The 25,670-nt window shown below is 39.3% G+C and overlaps 2 protein-coding genes across 10 annotated transcripts in view; one reads left to right on the forward strand and one right to left on the reverse strand.

Moving 5' to 3' along the window:
* Positions 1-5,445, reverse strand: part of NDUFB5 (NADH:ubiquinone oxidoreductase subunit B5) — a 15,300-nt gene extending 9,855 nt beyond the window's left edge. The window contains exons 1-2 of one of the 3 annotated variants that reach the window (XM_040621574.1): positions 5,205-5,246; positions 4,073-4,193 (exon numbers count right to left, since the gene is read on the reverse strand). In XM_040621574.1, the coding sequence (XP_040477508.1) occupies positions 4,073-4,193; positions 5,205-5,231 (148 nt within the window). In that variant the 5' untranslated portion in view covers positions 5,232-5,246. Of the gene's footprint in view, positions 1-3,829; positions 3,952-4,072; positions 4,194-5,204; positions 5,247-5,281 lie in introns of those variants that run through there. The other 2 variants (XM_008705299.2, XM_008705300.2) reach the window with 2 other exon arrangements.
* A 103-nt stretch (positions 5,446-5,548) lies between these two features.
* MRPL47 (mitochondrial ribosomal protein L47) overlaps positions 5,549-25,670 on the forward strand; it is a 29,050-nt gene continuing 8,928 nt past the window's right edge. The window contains exons 1-5 of one of the 7 annotated variants that reach the window (XM_040621570.1): positions 5,605-5,700; positions 5,901-5,976; positions 8,511-8,662; positions 9,433-9,493; positions 24,026-24,122. In XM_040621570.1, coding sequence (XP_040477504.1) covers positions 24,051-24,122 — 72 coding nt within the window. In that variant the 5' untranslated portion in view covers positions 5,605-5,700; positions 5,901-5,976; positions 8,511-8,662; positions 9,433-9,493; positions 24,026-24,050. Of the gene's footprint in view, positions 5,701-5,900; positions 5,977-8,510; positions 8,663-9,432; positions 9,494-24,025; positions 24,123-25,670 lie in introns of all 7 variants that reach the window. The other 6 variants (XM_040621572.1, XM_040621573.1, XM_008705297.2 and 3 more) reach the window with 6 other exon arrangements.

Below are 25,670 nucleotides of genomic sequence, written 5' to 3' on the forward strand. Positions count from 1 at the left end.
CCTGATGACACAAATCTACTACTACAAGAGTGGCTACTACATTGATGATGAAGTGGGATCCCAAAAGTCTTCATACGCATTCACAAAACGCTGATTCTTTTTTTTTTTTTTTAAAGATTTTACTTACCTATTTGACAGAGAGAGACAGCAAGAGAGGGAACACAAGCAAGGGGAGTGGGAGGGGGAGAAGTAGACTTCCCGCTGAGCAGGGAGCCCAATGCGGGGCTCAATCCCAGGACCCCGGGATCATGATCTGAGCCGAAGGCAGATGCTTAACAGCTGAGCCACCCAGGCACCCCCAAAAGACTGATTCTAAAAGGACTAAATATAGTAGGTGGAAAGTCCTGACCGCATCCCCCAAAAGTTGCTCACAGGTTTAAGAGTCATTGATGTGATGTTACCAAGAAGGCCGAAGACAATTCAACCCTAATCTTATGTACTAGAAGCATAGAGTCAAAACAGAAGACCCACCCCCGTCTCCTAACCACACCTGCAGAAGTGTGTCCATCCCAGAGTACACTGTTTTGTTATTGGAACAATCTGGAGCACACCCAATTTAAGCAACCAGGAGAGCAAACAACCTGGAAACTGACACAGTGAAGCTTAAAGAATGGAAACTGATGGGCCTACAAAAAAAGAAGACTGGGGGTAGAAACCAGATAAGTGTCTTTAAATAGCTGAAGGGCTATCCCAGGACAAAGGGCTTGTATTACTCTGTGTTGACCTAAAAGGATCAATGTGTGAAAGAGTAATTTTCAGCTTAATACAAGGAAGAAGTTTCTAACAACTTTACTGGTTCAAAATAAAATTGGACTGCATCTCCAGTTCCCCTTTATGGAGTTATTCAAGTATCAACAATGGATGTAACAAGGATACTCTGGGGGTTGGCCTGGAGGACTTCTAAGGTCCTTTTCCTCAAAGAATCTGAATATATGGCCTGTCTTAGAACAAAAGGGCATACCATTGGACTTTATCAGTCTCAATGATTCCCTTCCAATTCCAAGAACTTTTTCCAGTCTTCATGTTTTTGCACTTACTTTCCTCTTTGCCCAAAAGCTTTTCCCCAGGCTCTTTGAATAGTTACCTCCACACCTCATCCTGCAGGGCCGAGATCAAATGTAACCTCCTCGAAGAGGCCTTCTTTGGGTACCCTATAGAAAGCTGGCCTTCCACTTATCCTCCTTAATATCATTTGGTTAGTTCCTTTAGACTAACACACACCAAGCCTGATTTTTTTTAAGCCCGATTATTTTGTTAAAGTCCGTCAGGTCAAGGACTGTATTATTCGATACTGTACCTTCAGTACCCTTTAGTGTCTGCCACATGGTAGGTGCCCCAACAGTATTGTTGAATTTCTATTTCTTAAGTAAATTAAATGTTAGTCAGGATCCTTCCTTGCCTTCTGAAAGTAAATCAGAATAGACAGTGTACTCCCAATTTTCCCTTTCAATCAGGCAGACAGACAGAAAGACACACACAAACACACATACCCCACAGAGAAAGTGAGATGGATCAAACTGCATGGTTTTAGAAACAACTGATTATGAGTAACACTATTAATAGATATGGAAAATGTTACAAACAAAAAACTACGGAAGAATGCTTGGTCTGGCTTCATTAATGCAGTTAGGAAAGTGAACTGCTTGCTTTCTTTACATATAATTACCCTACTGTTAAACAACAATTATTCGTGTCATTAAATGTGGTAAATAACTATTATTACTATTAGCTTTTCTAAAGTATACTTCATAGCACTAAACTCTTTTCAAATATTCTGAACCTTCATGATTTGTTGTTGATGTAGTAAGGCCATCTGCTTACAATCTAAAAATATTAGGGTGAACACTGCTTACAACCAGGTGACTGCCTGGATTTCCGGAACTCAGATTCTCCTTCTACCAAAATATGCATCTTCTACCATTCTCTAAAGCCTGGAAATTCTCAAATAGGTATTCATTTAGCCATATAAAACTAAAGTTTCAATCACCAATTTTTTTAAATGTAAATAACTTCAGGAAAGTTATGGTTTTGACAACTGTGATATTTGTGAGGATCAAATAAGATAATGTAGATTTTGTGTCTTCATGACAACAATCGAAAATTGGCCATTTTCTTCCTCTCATTCTCAGACTGTTCCCAGTTAATGACTCCACCAACTCAATTACCCAGGATAAAAATCTCACTTATCTTCCTTGCACTTATCCCTTGCTCATGAGTTGACAAGGCCTCTTGATTCTAAGATTCAAACTCTGGATCTCTTTCCATGCTCTTTTCACCTCACTGGCTTAAGGAATCAACACCCCCTTAGAAGCCAACAAATATTCAGAAGCATCTTCCCAAAACACTACTGATGTTGCTCTCCTGCTAAAACATTCACTCTCTGCAGACTACAAGAGAGTTAAGACACTTTGGTTTTGTATTCAGTGCCTCCACTCCCCCAATTTAATCCCAGCTTCCCCCTCTTAAGCCTTTTCTCTAAACACCTACCTATCCCAAAAGCCCCATATTCAGATATATCAGAAAATACATCCTCTTTTTCTGCCAATTGCACCTGTTAAAACTATCCAGAATTTAGTTAAAATGTCCCACCTTCTACATCTGAATTAACTCCATACTGCTTTGTTTATATAATATTTAAATACTCTTCTCAGGTTTTTTTTAAACCATAATATGTACACATCAGTCTTCAAGTTAAAGCTCCTGCAGCTGAGGAAAGAACTTAAGTTCATTTCTGGAATCCTTTGATATATGACAATAAATAATTTAATTAAACAGAATACTTGTATCTGCTTACTTCCTGAGAAAGGTTTTCAGTGATGGTGAATGAAGATAACGTGACAGTACCAGATGTTTAAGAAATGGGTGGCCACAGGGCTCTGTAGAAGGCTAATGCTTCTTTTTTTTTTTTTTTTTTTTAAAGATTTTATTTATTTATTTGACAGAGATAGAGACAGCCAGCAAGAGAGGGAACACAAGCAGGGGGAATGGGAGAGGAAGAAGCAGGCTCGCAGCAGAGGAGCCTGATGTGGGGCTCGATCCCATAACGCCGGGATCACGCCCTGAGCCGAAGGCAGACGCTTAACCGCTGTGCCACCCAGGCGCCCCAAGGCTAATGCTTCTAAATCTAGGTGCCATGGATTTTCCCACTCACTCTTCACAACTCCTTTATGAGGTAGGTTAAAATTATCCTCCTTTTTTCTTTTAAGCAGTTCTTATGGTAAGAGATAAGTACCTTTCAAAATGACATTCTAGAAAGATGAAAACTTATGCAGAAACATATTTCAGGGTTTTTTTTTTTTTAAGATTTTATTTATTTATTTGACAGAGACAGCCAGTGAGAGAGGGAACACAAGCAGGGGGAGTGGGTGAGGAAGAAGCAGGCTCCTAGCAGAGAAGCCTGATGTGGGGCTCGATCCCAGAACGCCAGGATCACGCCCTGAGCCAAAGGCAGACGCTTAACGACTGTGCCACCCAGGCGCCCCCATATTTCAGGGTTACAAATTCTTGTCAGAGATTAGATTTATTTCTCTGTCAACAGAATATAAGCATACTTGTAATAAACATCCTCTTTTTTTAAAGATGAAGAAACACAGGTTCCAAGTAATAGCCTTCCACTTAGCTTCCAAGATATGATGACCCAAGGTCACACAGCTACTAAACTCTGGAGCCAGGATTTGAACGTAGGCAGTCTAGCTCCAGAGAAAACAAACCAAGGCAAGGTTCTCTACACTGCTGGATCTTACAGTCTCATAGGGGCAGACATAAGCAATAATGTAACAGATTAAAACCTTTCATTCCACAGTGACAGATGAGACCATCTGCAAAATACCTTTGAAAGCAGGCATGAGGTTGAAACGCAGTCACTCTAGTGTAGCTATTAGGTCCTTTCCTGCTTCCAGTGGAAAGGGTGTAGATTATCTGTGTAGATCCTTCCACAACTCGAAGAATGCGGAACAATGTATAGAGGTTCTAGGAGTGAGATTTTTATCTGAATTTATCTCCAGCAAGGCAGGATTAAATACTATCCCCAGCAAGTATTTGAAGAGGATGTTTGTAATCAGAAATGGCTTACCAACAGAATGTATCAAAGAATCTTTGCACAGTAGTTTTTTAACAGGTTCAAATTCCTGCTGGAAATTTGTTGAATACCACTGGTTCTTTCCATCATTTTTGCAACAAGTCTCTGTAGAATGCTTCATCATGTGAAGTGACGTAAGTCAAATTAAATTGGAAGAAGAAAAAAGCGGTAAACAGTAAAAGATATTTTGAGGTTGCAGATCTTTTGGAATCACTTCCTCTCTACCTACTTGTATTGCCTAGAGCAGATAACTTATAGCATATTTTTTACCAAGAGCATTAAATGAATTAATACCTTTAAAATCTTAGGATGGTACATGCCACACAGGTGTTCAATAAATGTTAGCTACTGTTATTATTATTAAATTTGATGCAGTACTGCATTATTTTTGTAATAACTAAGTCACAGTTCCTTCATTAGTAAAATGGGGATAATAACATTGTACTTACTTTCCAGTCTTTGAAAGAATTAGACTGAATACAAGGCAACTGAGACTCCGCTATTATGATTATTCATTCTCCTATAAGTCAATACACAGTCTCCAAGAAGCTCCAACTAGCCCTCCCATAACTTTCCTTCATGGGCCCCTTCCTAAGATATTAAAAATTATTATTTTATGACTGCGTTGATATAAAACGAATACAATCCTAGCTGGATTCATTACCACATATCATTAACATTAACCCTAAAAACATAGGTTTTTTTTTCCCTTCTGGTTTTAAAAGAAATTAAAACATTTTCATGGACCCTAAAAGTATCGTGTAGGCACTGTGCCTACTTAATGAGTTAGTCCTGATTCTCTCCACCTGCCTACCTATTACTTAGCACCGGTGGGCTCCTGGGCAACATGACTTCCAATCTTATGGGACTATTACCTATTGTGGGTGGAACGTACAAAGAATCTGGTGCCTGAGAAACATAGGTCTTAGCTCTATGCCCCCTTAACCTCAACTTCACCCGCAAATTAGCACCAATTGGAATGGCTGAGAGACAAAGTGTTTCACAAATGCTAATTAACAATTTAAACGCAAACGATCTGATTACTTCAGGAAAACCCTTGTCTCCTCACAAAGACACTCCGTCTCTCCTCCCAAGCCCCAGGCCCGCAATTTCTCCCAGATCTCACCAAGGTCACCTGGGAAGAGTTCTCCATCTCTCACCCCACATCCCCTGAGCGCGCTTTCTCCCAAAGCTAGCACCCACCGACAGTCTTCGGAAAGCCACGGGTGAGGAAGCCCCCGAATCCAAGCCGAGTACCAAGCCGGCGGCCGGAAAGAGCTGCCACTGCAGTGACCGAAGCCCGCTGCAATAAGCTCATGGCCGCCATGGCTACTACGGGCAATTGAAACACTGGGGAGAGTCACGGGAGCCGAAAGAGCCAATTTACGAACCACGGCGAAGGCGGAAGTGGCCATGTTGAGTGAGGGCAAAGCCTATTTCTGTTTTCCCCATCCGGTGAGACACCGGAAGTAACGTCTTCGGAGAAAAAAAAAAAAAAAGCGGTGTGCTTATTTCTGTGGAAATATGGCTGCCGCCAGTTTCGGCGTTCTTTGCAGAAAAGCCTTAACTGGCCTGAAGGTTTCCAGGTCGCTTATAAGTCCTCAGGCCCTAGCTAGCACAGGGTAAGTGATGTGAGGAGTAGGTTTGTTCTCCTCTTCGACTTTAGATCTTGTTTGGCTGCCGAGATGCTGAAAACAGCTGAGAGGCCGTGCGGATGGCTGAGACCAAACGCACTTGAGTGAGGAGGGAATGACCTTAAAAAGTCGCCCGCCTCCGACATTTCCGTTCCTTCCTCATTTTGTTTTCTCCTACTGTGGACCAGGCAGTCCGTGGGGTCTGTGGATACCCAGCATTTGTTGAATTAAACCTAGAGGTACAGAAGCATCCTGTTTGGCTGGGTGAGTTGCACTAAAGAGTTTTTGGTTATGGAACGGAGTCAGGTTTGGATGGATAAAAACGAAGAGGCCTTTGTACGTCCAGAATCTGTCACAAAGAGATTGCTTAGTAATGTTGAGTGAATAAATGAAAGTAGTCAAATGAACGGAAAGTAGCCCTGCAGGTGTGAGAAAAGAATATCCTACGTATGGTGTTCATTATTTCTGGAAAGACCGTTTGTGTTCTGGACAGACCAACTAGAGTTTATGGTGTATGGTTTCCTCACTTTTATTGGCTTTTGTGTGTAAAGAGTTGAATTTTATACATAGTTGAGTATGTCGGATTTTTAAAAATTATTATTTTTTTTATTTATTTATTTATTTATTTTAAGTAGGCTCCACGCTCCTCTGGCGATGGAGCCCATCGCCCGGCTTGAAAGGAAGTAATCTATGTACCCTTGAATCCAGCACAGACAATTGTTGAGCATCTATTATGTGCTACAATATTATTACTTACACTTACCTTAGAGACAAGAATATTTTTTTCATTTTGTAGAGGCTCAAAGGTTGTAACTTGATAAAGGTGACAAACTTGGATCAATTGTCTCTTCCTCATCATCCTTTTTTCTTCAAAATAAATTTTAAATTTTTATTATTAAATGAATATCTGTTCATTTGCAGACACCTGGGAAAATAAGGCAAAGTGTTTTGAAGAAAGTAATAATAGACTATAATTTTTGCCACTCATACATGAAGATCTCCTTCCATTCTTTTTAACTTTGCATATATACACATAGATGTAATCTTAAAATAAAGCCAGAATATATTTACATATATGCAGTTTTGTGCTTTACCCTTGTTTCCCCAACATGTTATTTTTAAAAATTTCAAACCAACAGAAAAAGTTGTAAGAGTAGTACAAAGAATAACCGTATACTCTTCATCTTTATTAAGCAATCCTTAGCAATTTTGTCACGTTTTCTATATCCCTTTATGTCCACTCCTTTTTTTTTTCTGAGCTGTTTGAGGCATATCAGAATTTCAGACATCGTGACACTTCAGTGTATATCTCTTAAGAACAAAAACACTGTCTTAATAACAGAGTACTACAGTGATCACGCTGGAGAATGTAGTATCAATATACTACAATTACTGTTCTTTTATCTAGCATTATAGTCCAAATTCAAATGTCCTCAATTATCTTGCTAATTTCTTTTTTTTTCTTTCTTAAGGGTCCTGTCAGTGATCATTCACTGCATTAGTTGTTATGTCTCCTTCACTGTCTACAATCGAGAACATTTTTTTAAAAAATGATCCTTTTTAGATTATTCCTCCATTTGGATTTGTCTGATTGCATCCTTGTGGTTAGATTCAGGTTAAATTTTTTTGATAGAAATACAACACTTGTGATGTACTCTTTAAAAACATGATTTTTAGGGACCCCTTGGGTGGCTTAGTTAGTTAAGTGTCTGCCTTGGGGCTCAGGTCACAATGGGATTAAGTCCCATGTTGGGCTCCTTGCTCAGCGGGAGCTTCTCCTTCAGCCTGCCATTCCCCCTGCTTGTGCTCTCCCTCTCTCTCTCTCTCTCTCTCTCTGACAAATAAATAAATCTTTTAAACAACAATAACAACATGATTTTTAAATTACTGCACAATAAATTATACCAATACACAGTAATTGGGGGGCTAGGTGGCTCAGTCTGTTGAGTATCCAACTCTTGATTTCTGCACAGGTCATGATTTTAGGGTTGTGGGATTGAGCTGCCCCCACCCCGACCCAGGCTCCACACTCAGTATGGAGTCACCTTGGATTCTTCCTCTGCCCCTCCCCCTGCACCAGTGCATATGAGTACATACACGCTTGCTTGCACACTCTCTCCCTCTCTCAAATAAATCTTTAAAAAAAACCAAATGCACAAATAATTTTTTAACCATTTCCTGGTCGCATATTTACATTATTATCAACTTTTGGATATCACATATAATGCTTTAATAGACATTTTTACTTACCAATTTCCATCTATAATATTTTTAGTTGAAATTTCTAGATGAGGAATTATTGGGTTGAAGGGGGAAGCATGGAGGCTTATGATACATGTTTGCAAAATTAACCTTCCGAATGTTTTTATCTGCTCCTAGAACCACAAGCAGTGTATGAAAGGCCTAAAAATGTTACTTTGAAATATATCAGTGGGGAGGGAGTCTTTAGAGGTTGGGACTCTTGATCTCAGGGTTATGAGTTTAAGCCCCATGTTGGAGCCTACTTAAAAAACTAAAAAATAAAATTATATATATATATATGTATATATATATATACATATATATATATGTATATATATATAACCTCCAAAATCATGTGAATATATTAACCTCTAAAATTAAAGGGTAGCAACATCTATAATGCAATATTTAAAATAATTTCTGAAGCATTTTATGTTTGTTTCTTGTGCAGAAACCCTGAGTAATTTTTTTAACATTGGAGATGAGGAAATGATTCCAGTCATTGTTGATGAAATCCAGTGTTGTAAAACTTTAATCTCTTGTTTATATATGTTCAGTTGCAGGTTTTCCCTTAGTCTTTTGCCTAAGAACATACCAAATGTCACATCTTTTCACCAGTGTAGATTACTTCATACCACGTTGTCAAGGAAAGGACTGGAAGAATTTTTTGATGACCCAAAGAACTGGGGGGAAGAAAAAGTGAAATCTGGTAAGATAGTTGGGTTGATCAATATTAAATATATTTAATATTTATTGAACCCTCTATCATTTTGGGATTATTTATGCACCTTGGAAATCATTTAAGTGTTTCTTTTTTTGATTTCCTTTGGGAATGTCAAAGAAAATGAAAAGGATAATGTAATAGTAGAGTTAATTGTTGATTGGCAGGTTGGCAAAAGGTTTAGAAGAGGAGTAGGTTGAAATTGTTAAAAGGGGCGCCTGCCTGGGTGGCTCGGTTGGTTGAGTATCCAGCTCCCGATTTTGGCTCAGGTTATCTGAGGATTGTGAGATTGGGCCCCGCATCTGGGCTCAGTGCTGTTCACCCAGGAATGGCTTGGGATTCTCTCTCCCCCTGCCTGTCCCCCCACTTGCATGCACACGCATGCTCTCTCTCTAAACAAATAAAATATTTAAAAAAGAAAAAACAAATTGTTAATTGAAGTGAGGTTTAAGGTTTGTTTTAGATTTCATTTTTTAGAGATAATTGAATATTGATTTATGATACAACAGGTTTGTTTTAGATTTCATTTTTTAGAGATAATTGAATATTAATTTATGATGAATGCTGTTGCCAGTCACATTACTAATATTTTCGTGTGTTACCTAATTTAATGCCAATTTAATCTTAATTATGCATTATACTATAATACAAAACTATTATATTTTATAGATAAGCAAATGGGTTTAGAGAGGTTAAGTAATTTGCCACAGGACAAATAGCTAGAATATTATTTCATGTGAATTTCATAATTTTAATAGGAGCTTCATGGACCTGTCAGCAATTAAGGAATAAAAGTAATGAAGATTTACATAAACTTTGGTAAGTATATTGAGTACATTAATATGTAGGCTCAGTCAGTAGAGCATGTGACTCTTGATCTTGGGGTTGTAAATTCAAGCCCCATATTGGATATAGAGATTACTTCAAAATAGAATCTTAGGATATATACATGTGTGTAGGTGTTTGAAGCAGTTAAAGTATAACAATGAGGTATAAACGTTGTATCTATTTGATGTAAGAAACTGAGTAACATGATTTGTCTTATAATACTCTGGATGATATATAAAATCATTAAAGATTTTATATATATGACAGGTTAAATTACATTAAGGCATATGTATCAGTGTTCTCAAGTATTTGGGGATTTAGAAATCTTACTGCTACTAGTCATACTAGCATCTTTATTCTAACAATTTTAGTAAACTAATGAAATGGGAAGAGTTTGTTACATTTAGGCCTTCCTCCTTTTTATTACCTTGTGCATGGTCTGTAATCTTTATTTACTCTGGGGAAGTATGTTGGAGGGTGCATTTAATTGGGAATTTAGCTAGATATTTCTGGCAGATTTTCCTGATGAATTAGAGAGGGTTGAGAGAATTTAAGACAGGGTTACATTTTTAATGGATTATTTACTTACTTATTTGTATTTATTGTTATTAAGGAGTAATTGACATAACATTATATTAGTTTTGGGGATACAATGTAGTGATTTGATATTTGTATGCATTGTAAAATGATCACCTTAATAAGTCCAGTTCAAATATGTCACTGTACATAATTAGAAAATTTTTTTCCTTGTGATGAGAACTTTCAAGATCTGCTTTCCTAGCTGTTTGCAAATAAGCAGTACAGTATTATCAACTATAGTCACATTACATCCCTATGACTTATTTATTTTATAACTGGAAATTTGTACTTGTTCACCCCCTCACCCATTTTGCTATTAACCTTAAAAATAAAACAGTTATTTTACCAGCAAAAATGGGTTTATTCAGGAATAACAGAATTGAATTTAAGGACAAGCAAGCTATGCCAAAACCATAGGCAAGTCCAACAGAGAAATATTATTTTATGGAGAAGGAGGATAAAGTTGGATGGGTTGTTTTGAATGAAAGTCCATTGAACATTGGAGAAAAGCAAGAATTCAGGGTGATGATGGTTTCTCATTAGCTGAGCTGCAGAGGTAGTCAGTTTCTGGTAGGAGATGACAGTGTATGTCTTTCCCCATTGAAGCCTGTAATTGATTCTTTTTCTATTGAGGATTCTTCTGTTAGGGATCTGTAATTGGCATTTTTTCCTGTAATTGAGATGGAGTGGTATCGCTCCCCCTTCCGGCATTCCCTTCCATCATCTTCAGTCCACTTTAGTTAGGTGTGGACTGAAGATCAAGTCCCCCTTTTGATCAAGATCTTTCCTTGAAAGCAGTGCTGATTTAGACTCGGTTTTTCGATATTTAGTGGTATTGTCCTTCAGTGCCAGGAAGGACCTTTCCTGGTTGTCATGTCCTACCTTGAAGGGAAAGTGCCAAACAGTTGGGAACCTTGTAAGGCCACATTTGAGTAACAAGGAAGGTTAAGAGGGAGAATTCTCTGGCAGTTCCCATCTAAAGTTTGTATCTTCTCAAGGCCCAGCTGTTGGAGATCATCTCCTTATTGGGTGCATCATTTTTTTTTAATTTCAGTATAGTTAACATAGTGTTATATTAGTTTCAGGTATACAATATAGTGATTGATCAATTCTATACATTACTTAGTGCTCATCACCGTAAGTATACTCTTAATCTCCTTCACCTGTTTCACTACCCCACCCCCCCACCTCCCTTCTCAGAACCATCAGTTTGTTCTCTATAGTTAAGGCTGTTTGTCTCTTTTTTACTTTGTTTTGTTTCTTAAATTCCACATATGAGTGCAATCATATGGTATTTGTCTTTCTCGGACTTACTTCACACAGCATTATATGTTCTAGATCCATCTTTGTGGTTGCAAATGGCAAGATTTCATTCTTTTTTATGGCTGAGTAAATTCTATTGTACATATATACCACATTTTGTTTATCTATTCATCTATCGATGGGTACTTGGGTTGCTTCCATACTTTGGCTATTGTAAGTAATCCTGCAGTAAACATACGGCTGCATATATCTTTTCGAATTTGTTTTAGTATTCTTCGGGTAAATACCCAGTAGTAAAATTACTGGATCATGTGGTAATTCTATTTTTAATTTTTTGAGGAACCTCCATGCCGTTTTCCACATTGGCTATGCCAGATTGCATTCCTACCAACAGGACACAAGAGTTTCTTTTTCTCTGTATCCTTGTCCATACTTATGTCTTGTGGTTTTTATTTTAGCCATTCTGACAGGTATGAAATGATATCTCATTGTGGTTTTGATTTGCGTTTCCCTGATGATAAGTGATTTTGAGCATCTTTTCATGTGTCTGTCAGCCATTTGTGTGTATTCTTTGGGGAAATGTCTGTTCATGTCTTTTGTCCATTTTTTAATTTGGTTATTTGTGGGTTTTTTGGTGTTGAGTTCTATAAATTCTTTATGTATTTTAGATACTAAGGCTTTATCAGATATGTCATTTGCAAATATCTTCTCCCATTCACTGTGTTGTCTTTTTGTTTTTTTGGTTATTTCCTTTGCTGTGCAGAAGCTTTGTATTTGAATTGTCCCAATACTTTATTTTTTTTTTAATTTATTTTATGAAAAGTAGACCACACCCAGTGTGGAGCCCAACATGGGGCCTGAACTCACGACCCTGAGATCAAGACCTGAGCCTACATGTACAGTCAGATGCTTAACCGACTGAACCACCCAGGCATCCCCACAGTAGTTTATTTTTGCTTTTGTTTCCCTTGCCTCGGGACACCTATCTAGAAAAATGTTGGAATGGTTGGTATCAGAGAAATTACTGCCTGTGCTCTCTTCTAGGATTTTTATGGTTTCAGGTCTCACATTTAGGTCTTTAATCCACTTTGAGTTTATTTTTGTGTATGGTGTAAGAAAGTGGTCCGATTTCATTGTTTTGCATGTAGCTGTCTAGTTTTCCCAACACCATTTGTTGAAGAGACTGTCTCTTTCCCATTGCATAATCTTGCCTCCTTTGTTGAAGATTAATTGACCACATACTTGTGGGTTTATTTTTTTTAAGGTTTTATGTGTTTATTTGAGAGAGAGAGAGAGAGCACGTGCGTGAGGCGGGGAGGAGCAGGAGGGGGTGGGAGAGAGAATCTTAAGGAGACCCCGCTGAGTACAGAGCGGGACCCTGAGATCAGGACCTGAGCTGAACCAAGAGTTGGAGGCTTAATTGACTGAGCCACCCAGGTGCCCTTTGTGGGTTTATTTTTGAGCTCTCTATTCTGTTCCGTTGATCTAGGTGCCTTTTTTTGTTCCAATACCATACTCTTGATTACCGTAGTTTTATAGTATAACTTGAAATCTGGATTGTGATACCTCTGGTTTTGTCCTATTTCAAGATTGCTTTGGGTGTTCTGGGTCTTTTGTGGTTCCACGCAAATTTTAGGATTGCTTATTTCCAGTTCTGTGAACAATGCTATTGGTATTTTGATAGGGATTGCATTAAATATGTAGATAGCTTCGAGTAGTATGGCCATTTGAATAATACTTGTTCTCCTAAGCCATGAGCATGGAATATCTTTTTGTATGTGCTGTCCTCAGTTTCTTTCATCGGTGTTTTATAGTTTTCAGAGTACAGATTTTTCACGTCCTGAGTTAAGTTTATTCCTAAGTACCTTATTATTCTTGGTGCAATTGTAAATGGGATTGTTTTCTTAATTTCTTTTTCTGCTGCTTCATTATTAGCGTATAGAAATGCAGCAGATTTCTGTAGATTAATTTGGTATCTTGGACCTTGCTGAATTCATGTGTTCTAGTAGTTTTTTGATAGAGTCTTTAGGGTTTTCTACATATAGTATGTCATCTGCAAATAGTGAAAGTTTTCTTTCTTACCAATTTGGATGCCTTTTATTTTTTTGTTGTTGTTGTCTCCTATGGCTAGGACTTCCTGTACTGTGTAGAATAGAAGTTGTGAGAGTGGACATCCTTGTCTTATTCCTGACGTTAGGGGAAAAGCTCTCAGTTTTCCCCTATTGAGTATGATGTTTGCTGTGGATTTTTCATAGATGGCCTTTATTATGTTGAGGTATTTTCCCTCTAAATTTACTTTGTTGAGGGTTTTTATCATGAATAGATATTGTATTTTGTCAAAAGATTTTTCTGCAGCTGTTGAAATGATCATATGGTTTTTATCTTTTCTCTTGTTGATGTGATGTATCATGTTGATTGATTTGTGAATATTGAGCCATTCTCTCATCTCAGGAATAAATCCCACTTGATTATGGTGAATTGTTTTTTTAATGCATTGTTGGATTTTTCTTGCTGATATTTTGTTGAGGATTTTTGCATCTGTATTCATCAGAGATACTGGCTTGGAGTCCTCTTTTTTTGCTATGAGGGTAATGCTGGCATCAAAGAATGAATTTGGAAGCTTTCCTTCCTCTTCTATTGTTTGGAATAGTTTGAGAATAAGTATTAACTGTTCTTTAAAAGGTAGAATTCCTGGGGTTCCTGGGTGGCCCCGTCGGTTAAGCATCTGACTCTTAATTCCAGCTCAGGTCATGATCTCAGGGTCCTGAGATCAAACCCCACATTGGGCTCCTCACTCAGCGAGGAGTCTACTTGGAGATTCTCTCTCTCTCCCTCTGCTCCTCCCACTTGCGTGCCTTCCACCTGCGTGTATGCATGTGGTGTCTCTCTCTCTCTCTCAAATAAATAAGTATTTTAAATAAATGAATGAATGAATAAATAAATAAATAAATAAATGGTAGAATTCCCCTGTGAAGCGAGCTGGTCCTAGATTTTTGTTGGTTGGAAATTTTTGATTACTGCTTCAATTTCATTGCTGGTAATTGATCTGTTCAAATTTTCTATTTCTTCCTGATTCTGTTTTGGGAGGTTATGTGTTTCTAGGAATTTATTTATTTCTTGTAGATTGTCCAATTTGTTGACATATAATTTTTCGTAATAGTCTCCTGTAATCCTTGTTATTTCTCTTCTTTCATTTATGATTTTGTTTGGGTTCTCTCTCTTTTTTTATGAGTCTGGCTAAAGGTTTATTTATTTTGTTGATCTTTTCAAAGAATCAGCTTCTGATTTCATTGATGTGCTCTGTTGTTTTATTTTCTATTTCATTTATCTCTGCTCTAATCTTTATTATTTCCTTCCTCCTGCTGGTTTGGGGTTTTGTTTGTTGTTCTTTTTCTAGCTCCTTTAGGTGTAAGGTTAGTTGTTTGAGATTTTTCTTGCTTTTTGATATAGACCTATATTGCTGTAAATTTCCCTCTTAGAACTGCTTTTGCTGCATCCCATAAATTTTGAACCTGCTGTTTTCATTTTCATTTGTCTTCATGTGTTGTTGTTTTTTTTTCCCTCTTTGATTTGGTTGACCCATTCATTTTTCAGTAGCATGTTATTTTAACCTCCGTATATTTATGTTTTTTCCAGATTTTTCTTGTAGTTGACTTCTGGTTTCATAGCATTTGTGGTCAGAAAAGATGCATAGTACAACTTCGATTTTTTAAAATTTGTTAAGACTTCTTTTGTGGCCTAACATGTGACCTGCTCTGGAGAATGTTTGATGTGCTCTTGAAAAAGAATGTGTATTCTACTGTTTTAGGATGGAATGTTCTGAATATATCTGTTAGATCCATTTGGTCCAATGTGTCATTCAGAGCTACTCTTCCATTGCTGATTTTCTGTTTAGATGATCTCTCCATTGATGTAAATGGGGTATTAAAGTCCTCTGGTATTGTTGTATTACTATCAGTTACTTCCTTTATGTTATTAGCTGCTTTATGTGTTTAGGTGCTCCCATGTTAGGTGCATAAGTATACACAATTGTTAGGTCTTGTTGAATTGTTCCCTTTACATTATATAGTGTCCTTCCTTGTCTCTTGTTATAGTCTTAATGTCTTAAAGTCTCTTTTGTCCAATATAAATATTGCTACCCGTTTTCCTTTTGCTTCCATTTGCATGATAAATGCTTTTCCATCCCTCCACTTTCAATCTGCATATGCCTTTAGGTCTGAAATGAGTCTCCTGTAGGCAGCATATAGATAGGTCTTGCTTTTTTATCCATTTATCACCCTTTGTCTTTTGATTAGAGCATTTCGTCCATTTACATTCGAAGTAGTTATTGATAGCTATCCACTTTATTACTGTTTTATGATTGTTTTTATCCTCTGTTCCTTTCTTCTCTTGCTCTCTTATAGTTTGCTGGCTTTCTTTAGGGATATATTTGGGTTCCTTTCTTATTTTTTATGTATTGATTCCTGGTTTTTGATTTGTGATTACTTTTAGGTTTATATATAACACCTTGTGCATGTAGCAGTCTGTATTAGGTTGATGGTCACTTAAGTTTGGAACCCATCCTAAAACCACTAAACTTTTACTCCTCTACTCCTCATGTTTTATGTATATAGTGTCATACTTTGCATCCTTCTATTTTGTGAATTCCTAGACTGATTTTTATAGATACACTTAATTTTACTGCTTTTGGGCTTCCTACTTTCCTTATTCCTGCCTATGGTCTTTCTAACATCTGTTAACATCTGTTATAAGGCTGTTTTAGTGATGAATTCCTTTAACTTTTGTTTGTCTGGGAAACTCTTTCTCTCTTCTTGTATTCTGAATGATAGCTTTGCTGAATGATAGACTATTATTGATTGCAGATTTTTTCTTTCAGCATTTAAAATACATCATGCCACTCTCTCTGGCCTGCAAATTTTCTGCTGAAATCAGCTGATAGCCTTATGGGGTTTCCCTCGTAGGTAACTGTTTTCTTTTGCTGCTTTTAAAATTCTCTCTTGATCACTACTTTTTGCCATTTTAATTACTATGTGTCTTGGTGTGGACCTCCTTAGGTTGCTTTTGTTGGGGGCTCTCCTGGATCTGAATTTCTGTTTCCTTCCCCATATTCAAGAAGTTTTCAGCTATTATTTCTTCAAATAAATTTCCTGCCCCCTTTTTTCTTTCTTCCCCTTCTGGGATCCCTATAATATGAATGTTATTATGCTTGATGGTGTTGCTGAGTTCCCTAAGTCTATTTTCATTTTTCCCCCCTCACATTCAGCATGATTGCTTTCCATTATTCTGTCCTCCAGGTCACTGATCTGTTTTTCTGTTTCCTATAGTCTGCTATTTATTCTCTCTAGTGTATTTTTAATTTCAGTTATTGAGTTGTTCATCTTTGATTGATACTTTTTTATACTTTCTGTTTGTTGAGGGTCTTGCTGAGGTCCTCCATTCTTTTCTCAAGTCCAGTGAGTGTCTTTATGACCATTATTTTAAATTCTCTATCAGGAAAATTACTTACATCTGTTTCGTTTAGGTCTCTTGCTGTGATTTTGTCCTTTTCTTTCATTTGGGGCATATTCCTCAGTCTCCTCATTTTTGTCTAACTCTGCATCTGTTTCTGTGTATTAGGAAAGTCAGCTATGTGTCTTGCTCATGAAAGAAGAGGTCCTGTATGCCCTGCAGTGCAGTGTCCCCTGTTCACCAGCACCTGGCATTTTAGGGCTATCTCCTATGTGTGTTGCATGCGCCTTGTGTCTGAGGTGTGTTTGGATTGTCAGTCTAGTCATCTACAATGATTTGCTTTGTGTGTTGTGGGCAGGATTTGGTGCCGGTGTTGTTAGTGTGCCAGTCTGGGGCCACCGTGGCTTGAGTTGGGTCAGATCAGGCATTTGCTAGAGCTGCGGTTGCTCCGAACTGCAGGGTGTTCTCCCCATGTTGTCCCCTAAGAAGCTTTCATTGTTGAGCAAGGTCTGCAGTCACGCCAGGTGTCTGCTCCCCGTCCACTGCTGGGAGCACGGTGGAATTAGTGTGTGCGGTTATCTTCCTCTCTCCTCAAGATGGGAGTCAATTTGGGGTGGTATTGACCCCTGTCAGGGCTGCTTGCACACTGCCAGGCTTGTGGTGCCATTTTGGATGGACTCCTACTGAGAGAGAGTTGGAGGGAGCAGGTCCACGGAAAAAGAAAGGGGCAGGTACACAGTGTTAGCAGAGTTTGTGCAGGTCTGCTGTGGGAGGAGGCCGGGTTGGAGGGAGTAGATCTGTGGAAGTGGATAGGGGCCAGGCACACTGGTACCAAGCTAGGTGGAGAGTGTTTGCACTGCACTGCTTCCTGTAGGTGTCTGTGTATCTAGGGAAGGGAAATGGCACCTACAAATTCCTTTGTTCTTAGCGAAGTCTCCCTAACATCCTTGCCCCTCCAGCGTAGTTCCCGAGACTAACAAACAAATCTCCCTCCTGTACACCCCAGGATTCTTTCAAACCTGTGCTCTGTTTTGTATCTCAGTTGGACTGTTTGTTGTACTGTTTCTTTAAGCATGGGGACTCCATTTCCTCTCACCCTCAACTCTCTTGGGCGCAGTCCTGCTGCTTTTTAAAGTTACAAGTGTTAAACCCCAGTGATTGTAAGAATTCCAGAAATTAAGCCCCTCTGCTTTTCCAAGGCAAATGTTACAGGGATTCATCTTCCCAGTGCAGGTCCTCCATGCCTGGGGGCCTGGCACAGGATCTGCTCCTCTCTCCTCTCTGCATCCACCAGGTCCCTCCTACGGACAGTCCCCTAGGCTTGTTTGGCTCTCCACTATGTCTCCACCCTCCTACTATCTTTGATGTGGCCTCCTGTCTACATTTAGCTGTGGAAAGTCTGTGCTGCCAGTCTTGGGTCGTTTTCTGGGTTATTTACACTGATGGGGTGTTATCTAAGTGTGTCTGTGGGAAGAGGTAAGCCTAGGACCCTACTACTCTGCCATCTTCCACGTGTCTGGGTATGGTTTTTACAAAAGTTTAACAGGCAGCAAAGTACAAAAATTTAAAATAACTGTACAAAATACAAGAAGTAGCAATTCAGAATCATTTCATGATTCTAATCTAGGACACTAGATCTAAAAGTACTCAACCGAAAATATTTTTGGTACTTAATCCAACTTAGAGGAGAAAAGTTCTCCCTACAGAGGCAAACACAGAGTCATGTATGCCTCCTGCAAGTCCCCACTTAAAGTAGCCATGAAAGCAAAATAGTGGATACTTCGAGAACACACTGGAAGAATCAGCCAAGTGCCTTTTGGAAGATACAGTGCAGGTGTAAACATGAATTGATAATTAGTGAACTTTTGCAAAAAATAGCAGAATTTCAAAGATGTATTAAAACAGTGTTATCTCGAAAGAACTGTTTGAAAACAGACATTATCCAATGCTACAACCTTTAAGGTTGCATATTCAGAGACCATGATTCTGGATAAGAATCCAGAATCAGATAATAGTTCAGATGAAAGACTTTTGTGAATTCTGTACCTTCTACCCTTCAGAAAAAGCCAGTGAAAAAGTAGTTCGTCAGGAGATCATGATGAAAGGCCATAATGAAAAAAGGTTTCCCTCTTCACAGGCATTTGGGAAATGTGCACAAGGGTATTTTCTTTTCATGAAAGAGATAGTAGAAGCAAACAGGAAAAGGTATGCAGACCTGGTCTGGACATGTTGAGAAAGCTGTCTCGTCACATGTCTGCTTCAATTCCAGGAACTTTATACTTTTCAGGTCACTAGATGCTGTGCAGGTCCAGTTAGGGTTTAGTGCTTTTTCTAGATGTGTCGTGTGGATCCAGGATTCTATCCCTTGGAGTTTAGTGGCACAAGGTTGAAGAGAGTCTTTCTGGAGATGTCTTTTTCAGTAGATGAAATCTTCAGGTTGCAAAGTGTGATGCTAAGGTTGCCATCTCCAGGGAGCGCACTGTGAAAAGATTGCTCTACCAAAGCATGATTTTTTTTTTTTAAGATTTTATTTAATTTATTTGACAGAGAGACAGTGAGAGAGGGAACACAAGCAGGCGGAGCCGGGAGAGGGAGAGGCAGGCTTCCCGCTGAGCAGGGAGCCCGACACAGGGCTCCCGTCCTAGGACCCTGGGATCATGACCTGAGCCAAAAGCAGATAATTAACCGACTGAGCCACCCGGTGCCGCTCCATTATTATTTCTTAAGTAGCCTTAATTAAAGGGGTGGTGGCAGGAATGGCTCTGAGACAAGGGGGAATCCTCATGCCACAGAGTCTAGTTGTTAGCTGTAATACCTTATGGGGTTGATGATGGTCCCCATATTTTGGGGTGAGTACTCCCAAGGGCATTCCCTTCTCTCTTACAAAGAGGAAAAAGGAAAGTTGATGATTAGGATGTCCAAGGGCAGGGGGCATTACTAGGCTTTTTTTAAAGTTCCAAAGGTTACATCTTCCTGATCTTTCCAAATAATAAGGTCAAGTTTGTCATTTTTTAATAAAGCATATAGAGTTTGAGTCCTAAGAGAGAATTTTGGGATCCCGTTTCCAACGGTAGCCAGCAAGTCCAAGAAAATCTCATCATTGGTGCTTAGTTTTAGATTTGGGGAAGTTCAGGATGTCTTGAAGTCTACCTGGATCCAGATGTCCTTGTTCCAAGCTCAGGTGCCCTAAGTATCAAACCTAAGTTTGTGTAAACTGCAGTTTTTCTTTGGAGAGTTTATGTGCCTTTAAGGCCAAAGTTGCAACAGTTAGATGCTGTCAGGAATTCCTGTGAAGAGTTTTGAGAAAGGGAGCAGAGAAGCAAATCATCTACATATTATAACAAAGTAGAGCCTACAGAAAACTGTACCATATAAATCAGTTTTTAACATTTGTTAAAGTAAGAAGGACTCTCTGTAGACCTGAGGCATTACTGGCCAGGTGTATTTCCCATTCTTCGAAGTGAAAGCAAAAAGATGAGCTCTCCTTATCAGCTGGAATACTAAAATATGTACTGCAGAGATTAGTTACGGTGAAAAATCTGCTTTCAGTGGGAATGGATGTCAGTAGCAATGGGGGGGGTGGGAGCCATTCGGAACAAGGTTCAAGGGATAACAATGTTATTTATTGCTTAGAGGCCCTGGGCTACCCGCTATCCTTGGCCATTGGGTTTTCTTACAGGTGAAATAAGGGTATTACAAGGACTAGTATAGGGATTAAAGCAGCCCAGAGCCTTGTAATCTTTTATTAAGACTTCTTTATGGCTATTCATTAATACTGGGGACAGGTTTTGAGGGATCTGTTTGAACCTTGATGGGAAATGCACTGTGGATTCTGCCAATATCAGTTGAAGATCTTGCTCATAAAGAGGATGATAGCTGATCCAATAGGGACAAATGATCAGTGTCCCCAGACTCAGCTACAGTGCTCGCCGAGATGTAGCAAACAATAGATGTCAAAGGGCCATTTAATTTACCTAATTGGCTATTTTGATACTACCATCAAATTCTAGAATTGTTTCCTTGTTTTGGAAGAAAGGAATTCTGGTATGGTATTTTTCTAAGAGATCTGCCCCATAGGGGCAGGGGAACTAAGGAGAAGGAGTTGTGTCTCTCAAAGTGCCTGCAAATTGGAATCAGTTCAGAGACAAAAACCTGTGTAGTTTATTAGAGATCCCTATTACTTGAACTGTCTCAGTACTCTGAGGCAGAGGCTGCTTTATAGCTATGGGGTTGAGCACCAAGAGTATAGCTCTCACATCAGTAGAGACAGATTCATTCCCAATCTGGAGAGTGGTTTCTCTGAGCTGATGAAGAGGGAAGATTGGCAAGAGCTCCTGTTGCTCCTCAGAGCACTGTCACTGGGAATTAGGAAGACATTGGAAAGGCTGGCTAGACGGCTGAAGGCTCTTGGGGCATTTCAGTTGGTAACAATCTTTTTTTTTTTTTTTAATATCCTGGCTCTTTGAAATAATAGAAAGTAGGAGGGTTTTTGTTTTGTTTAGGGCCCTTATTTGCAAGAGTTGAAAAGTAAGAATTTTAGTGGTCTTTTAGGTGACTCTCCTAAGGATGCAAATAAGCTCGTTTGCCAAATTAACTAAATCTGGAGTGAACATAGTTTTCCCTTTCCACCCTGGTCCTTGTAACTAAAACAGAAGTATCTTGGTTCAGTCCATTAGTAAATAATACGGTTAATGTTACCCAGGTGGATTCAACATATAAAAGGAAAACCAAATTGTCTTTAAATTTTTCTTAAAGATAATTTGGAGTCTATTAGAATAGTAATGACAGATTTACCAGGCTTTTACGTATAAGCCTGCATTTCATTCTAGTCAACAGACTTAGGAAAAAGTACTGTAATTGCTTGGTGGAGATTTCCAGTGAGTGTTCTAGCATCTTGCCAAAAGTTAGGGATCTTTTTCTCTGGATCCTTTTAGGATGTTTCTATCGAGCTAGTTTCATCTAGTGTTTGGTCTAGCCCTCACCAACACGGATATGGACTAATTATCAATCTGAGAGACCGGGTTGGTGAGTTTGAATGACTATGCTAAATTCTTCAGAAACCTCTGGTTATCCTCAGTCACTTTAGGGAACTCTTTAACTATGGCTTGCAATTCAGCCTTAGTGCAGTGAACATAGATATGTGGGGTTTATTTAGATCCTCAGAAGACTTAACTTTAAAGGGGCAGGTCTTAACAGGTTCAGGAAAGGAAAGGAGAGAGTAAGAAAGGTTTAGAGGAAAAGGGAAGTTTGATGAGAGAATTCACATGGGGAAACTGGGGGTATTGGGGGGAGGCTGTGCAGAAGGGAAGGAGGAGGATGGCTCCAGATGTGGGGCCTGAACACAGGTGGCTGCTGCGGATCCTGAGACAAAGAAGATAGGAGGGGAAAAGACCTTATAAGCCTTTTTGTCTTTTTAATTGTTTGTCTGTTAGCCTAGAAATTGTATCTTGCAGAGAGGCAATTTTAGATTCCTAATAATGTTTGGAAGTTTTGCAATACCAATCAGTCCTATTCCATCTTGGCAATTTTAGAGCCATGGCTGTCCAGTTCAGTTTTGAAAAAGGTAAGGTTGGGGAGATTGAAAGATCTCCCAAATGGCCACTAAAACTCCAATTTATAGTTGGCAGTCAAATGTCTGGGGGCCTGAAACTTGCTGTTGGCATGTAAAGTGGGAGAGAGCCTTAGAGGGGCTGAAGCCTTAAATCTGCAAAACCTGGCTCTACAGGCAGTGTTGGAGAGCTGGAGAAGCGGTGTTGGAAAAGTCAACACGCATTTGGTGTCAGGATGGAAAAAACCTCTCATTTGGAATCAGAAAAAAACCTCTCATTTGGAATCAGAAGTGTTATGTATAGAACAGCTCAGATTATAATAGAAAAATTAGTTGTATGAAAGCACTGTTACTGTTGGTTATTGGTAAAGGGCTAGTCAGGGCTGTACAGTATTCATCTTGGTAAAACCAGACAATTTATCTTCTGCCAGCTCCTTCCCCAAAATCATCTTCTTCCATAGCTTAAGATACCCCAGTGCCTTTGTGTCATTTTCAGTGCCCTCCACATTTATTTCCTTTCCTTTCTTCCAGCTCTAAATCTCAAACAGATTTAGTCACAAAACCTACCCCCACTTCAGCTTTGCCACATCGGTACATTTGGTTATGTTTGCTTTGCTTTCCTTTCCAGCCTAACAGATCCCATCTCTCTGAAGCTTTTCTCGGTCATCCCAGCTAGAGGAGATGTGTCCCCTCTCTCCCACTAATTCTTCTGGTACTTGTCTATACCACGTAATACACCACATCACATTACAATTTCTGAGGCAGCCTAGTGGAGTAAAAATAAAAAGAATTATGCACACAAGGAGTCTAGAATTTGAATCTTGAATTAGCTATGTGCCCCACAATAGCTTACTTCTATCAGCCGTACTTTTTTCTTTTAGAAAGTAGAAATAGGCCCAACCTCAAAGGGAATGTGAGAATTAATGAGGTAATACATATAAAATGCTTAGCACATTGCCTGGCATATAATAGGCACCAAATAAATGTTATCTTCCATCTTCTCTCTCTACTTGGAATGTAGGGACTTTTTTTTTAATGTTTTTTCGTAAACTCTCTTGGCACTTAATACAGTATGTGTCACATGGAAAATTTATTAAATGAATAAGAATCAATACAGCTTTGTTTAAAGGATAATTCTTTATAATGATATTCTGTAAATCAAGATTTCTGAAGGACTTTTGAGTACAGATCATCAGTTTGATGTCAAAAATTAAACCTCGGCGGGGGCACCTGGGTGGTGCAGTCGTTAAGTGTCTGCCTTCGGCTCAGGGCGTGATCCCGGCATTCTGGGATCGAGCCCCACATCAGGCTCCTCCGCTGGAAGCCTGCTTCTTCCTCTCCCGCTACCCGTGCTTGTGTTCCCTCTCTTGCTGGCTGTCTCTCTCTGTCAAATAAATAAATTAAATTAAATAAAAATTAAAACCTTAGGGGCACCCAGGTGGCTCAGTTAGTTAAACGTCCAACTCTTGGTTTCACATCAGGTCATGATCTCATGCTCCTGGGTCAAGGCCCGAGAGGGACTCTGCATGCAGCAGGGAATCTGCTTGAGATTTGCCCCCTCTGCCCCTCCCCCAACTGCTCTCTCTTGCTCTCTCTGTGTTTCTCTATAATCAATCTTTCAAAAAAAATTACAACCGTAATGTAACCATAGAATAGCATCACAAGCTTTGTGTTCTTTGCTATAGGTATGTGCTACTGAAAGAAAGAAACATGCTCCTAACTCTAGAGCAGGAGGCCAAGCGGCAGAAATTGCCAATGCCAAGTCCGGAGCGGTTAGAAAAGGTAACATTTTTGGGGCGCCTGGGTGGCACAGCAGTTAAGCGTATGCCTTTGGCTCAGGGCGTGATCCTGGCGTTATGGGATCGAGCCCCACATCAGGCTCCTCCGCTATGAGCCTGCTTCTTCCTCTCCCACTCCCCCTGCTTGTGTTCCCTCTCCCGCTGGCTGTCTCTCTCTCTGTCAAATAAATAAATAAAATCTTTAAAAAAAAAAAAAAGGTAACATTTTTGGGAGGCTGCAGACTGTTGTATGGGATAAAAGCCAACAGATGTAAGTGTATGGTTCCTGTATTTCTTGGCAAGTAGATTTCTTTTTTAACATTTGTTCGGTTTTTAGTAAATGGACAGAGTTGTGCAACCTTCACTATTTTAGAACACCTCCATCACCCCAAAATGAAGTGTCATGCCCATTTGTCGTCACTCCCCATTCCCAGCTGCAAACCTCAATAGATATGCGGACATGCGTTTTTATTTCTCTTAGGTAGATACTTAAGAGTGAAATTGCTGGGTCCTATGGTAAATTTATGTTTAATGTTTTAGGAAACAGCCCAATTGTTGTCTAAAGTAGATGCACCATTTTACATTTCTAGTACCAGTTTAACTACTTCCTTACAAACCAGGTCAAAGTTTTTAATACTTTTTTTTATTGTGGTAAAAAACACATACCATAAAACTTACCTTTTTAGTCATTTTTAAATGTATAGTCCAGTAGTGTTAAGAATATTCACATTGTTGGGGCGCCTGGGTGGCTCAGTCATTAAGCGTCTGCCTTCGGCTCAGGGCGTGATCCCGGCATTCTGGGATCGAGCCCCACATCAGGCTCCTCTGCTGGGAGCCTGCTTCTTCCTCTCCCACTCCCCCTGCTGTGTTCCCTCTCTCGCTGGCTGTCTCTATCTCTCTGTCAAGTAAATGAATAAAATCTTTAAAAAAAAAAAAAAGAATATTCACATTGTTGTGAACAGGTCAACTATTGTTCAAATTAGGTTTTCTTCATCATTAAAAAAAAAAAAAATCCGAGGGTGCCTTGGTGGCTCAGTCAGTTGAGTGACCGACTCTTGATCTCAGCTCAGGTCTTGATCTCAGAGTTGTGAGTTCAAGCCCCAAATTGGGCTTCATGCTGGGCATGGAGCCTACTTTAAAAAAAATGCCTTAGGGGGCGCCTGGGTGGCTCAGTCGTTAAGCATCTGCCTTGGGCTCAGGGCGTGATCCCAGAGTCCTGGGATCGAGCCCCACATCAGGCTCCTCTGCTGGGAGCCTGCTTCTTCCTCTCCCACTCCCCCTGCCTGTGTTCCCTCTCTTGCTGGCTGGCTCGCTCTCTCTGTCAAATAAATAAATAAAACCTTTAAAAAAAAAAAATGCCTTGGGTTCGTTATTTCCACTCCTAGAGGTAGTCAGTCATACGTATTTCCTGTTTATCCATCAGAATTTTTCTCTGCATGTAGAAGCGTGCCTAATTATTTTTATTTACAATAAATAAATACTCTAATTTGGTTATACTGTATAAGCTCTTCTGACATTGGCATTTTCCACTTACCTAGTATGTCCTGGATGT

This window comes from Ursus maritimus, unplaced genomic scaffold, assembly GCF_017311325.1.
Source record: "Ursus maritimus isolate PB19 unplaced genomic scaffold, ASM1731132v1 scaffold_4, whole genome shotgun sequence".
In the NCBI taxonomy this organism is placed as follows: Eukaryota; Metazoa; Chordata; class Mammalia; order Carnivora; family Ursidae; genus Ursus; species Ursus maritimus.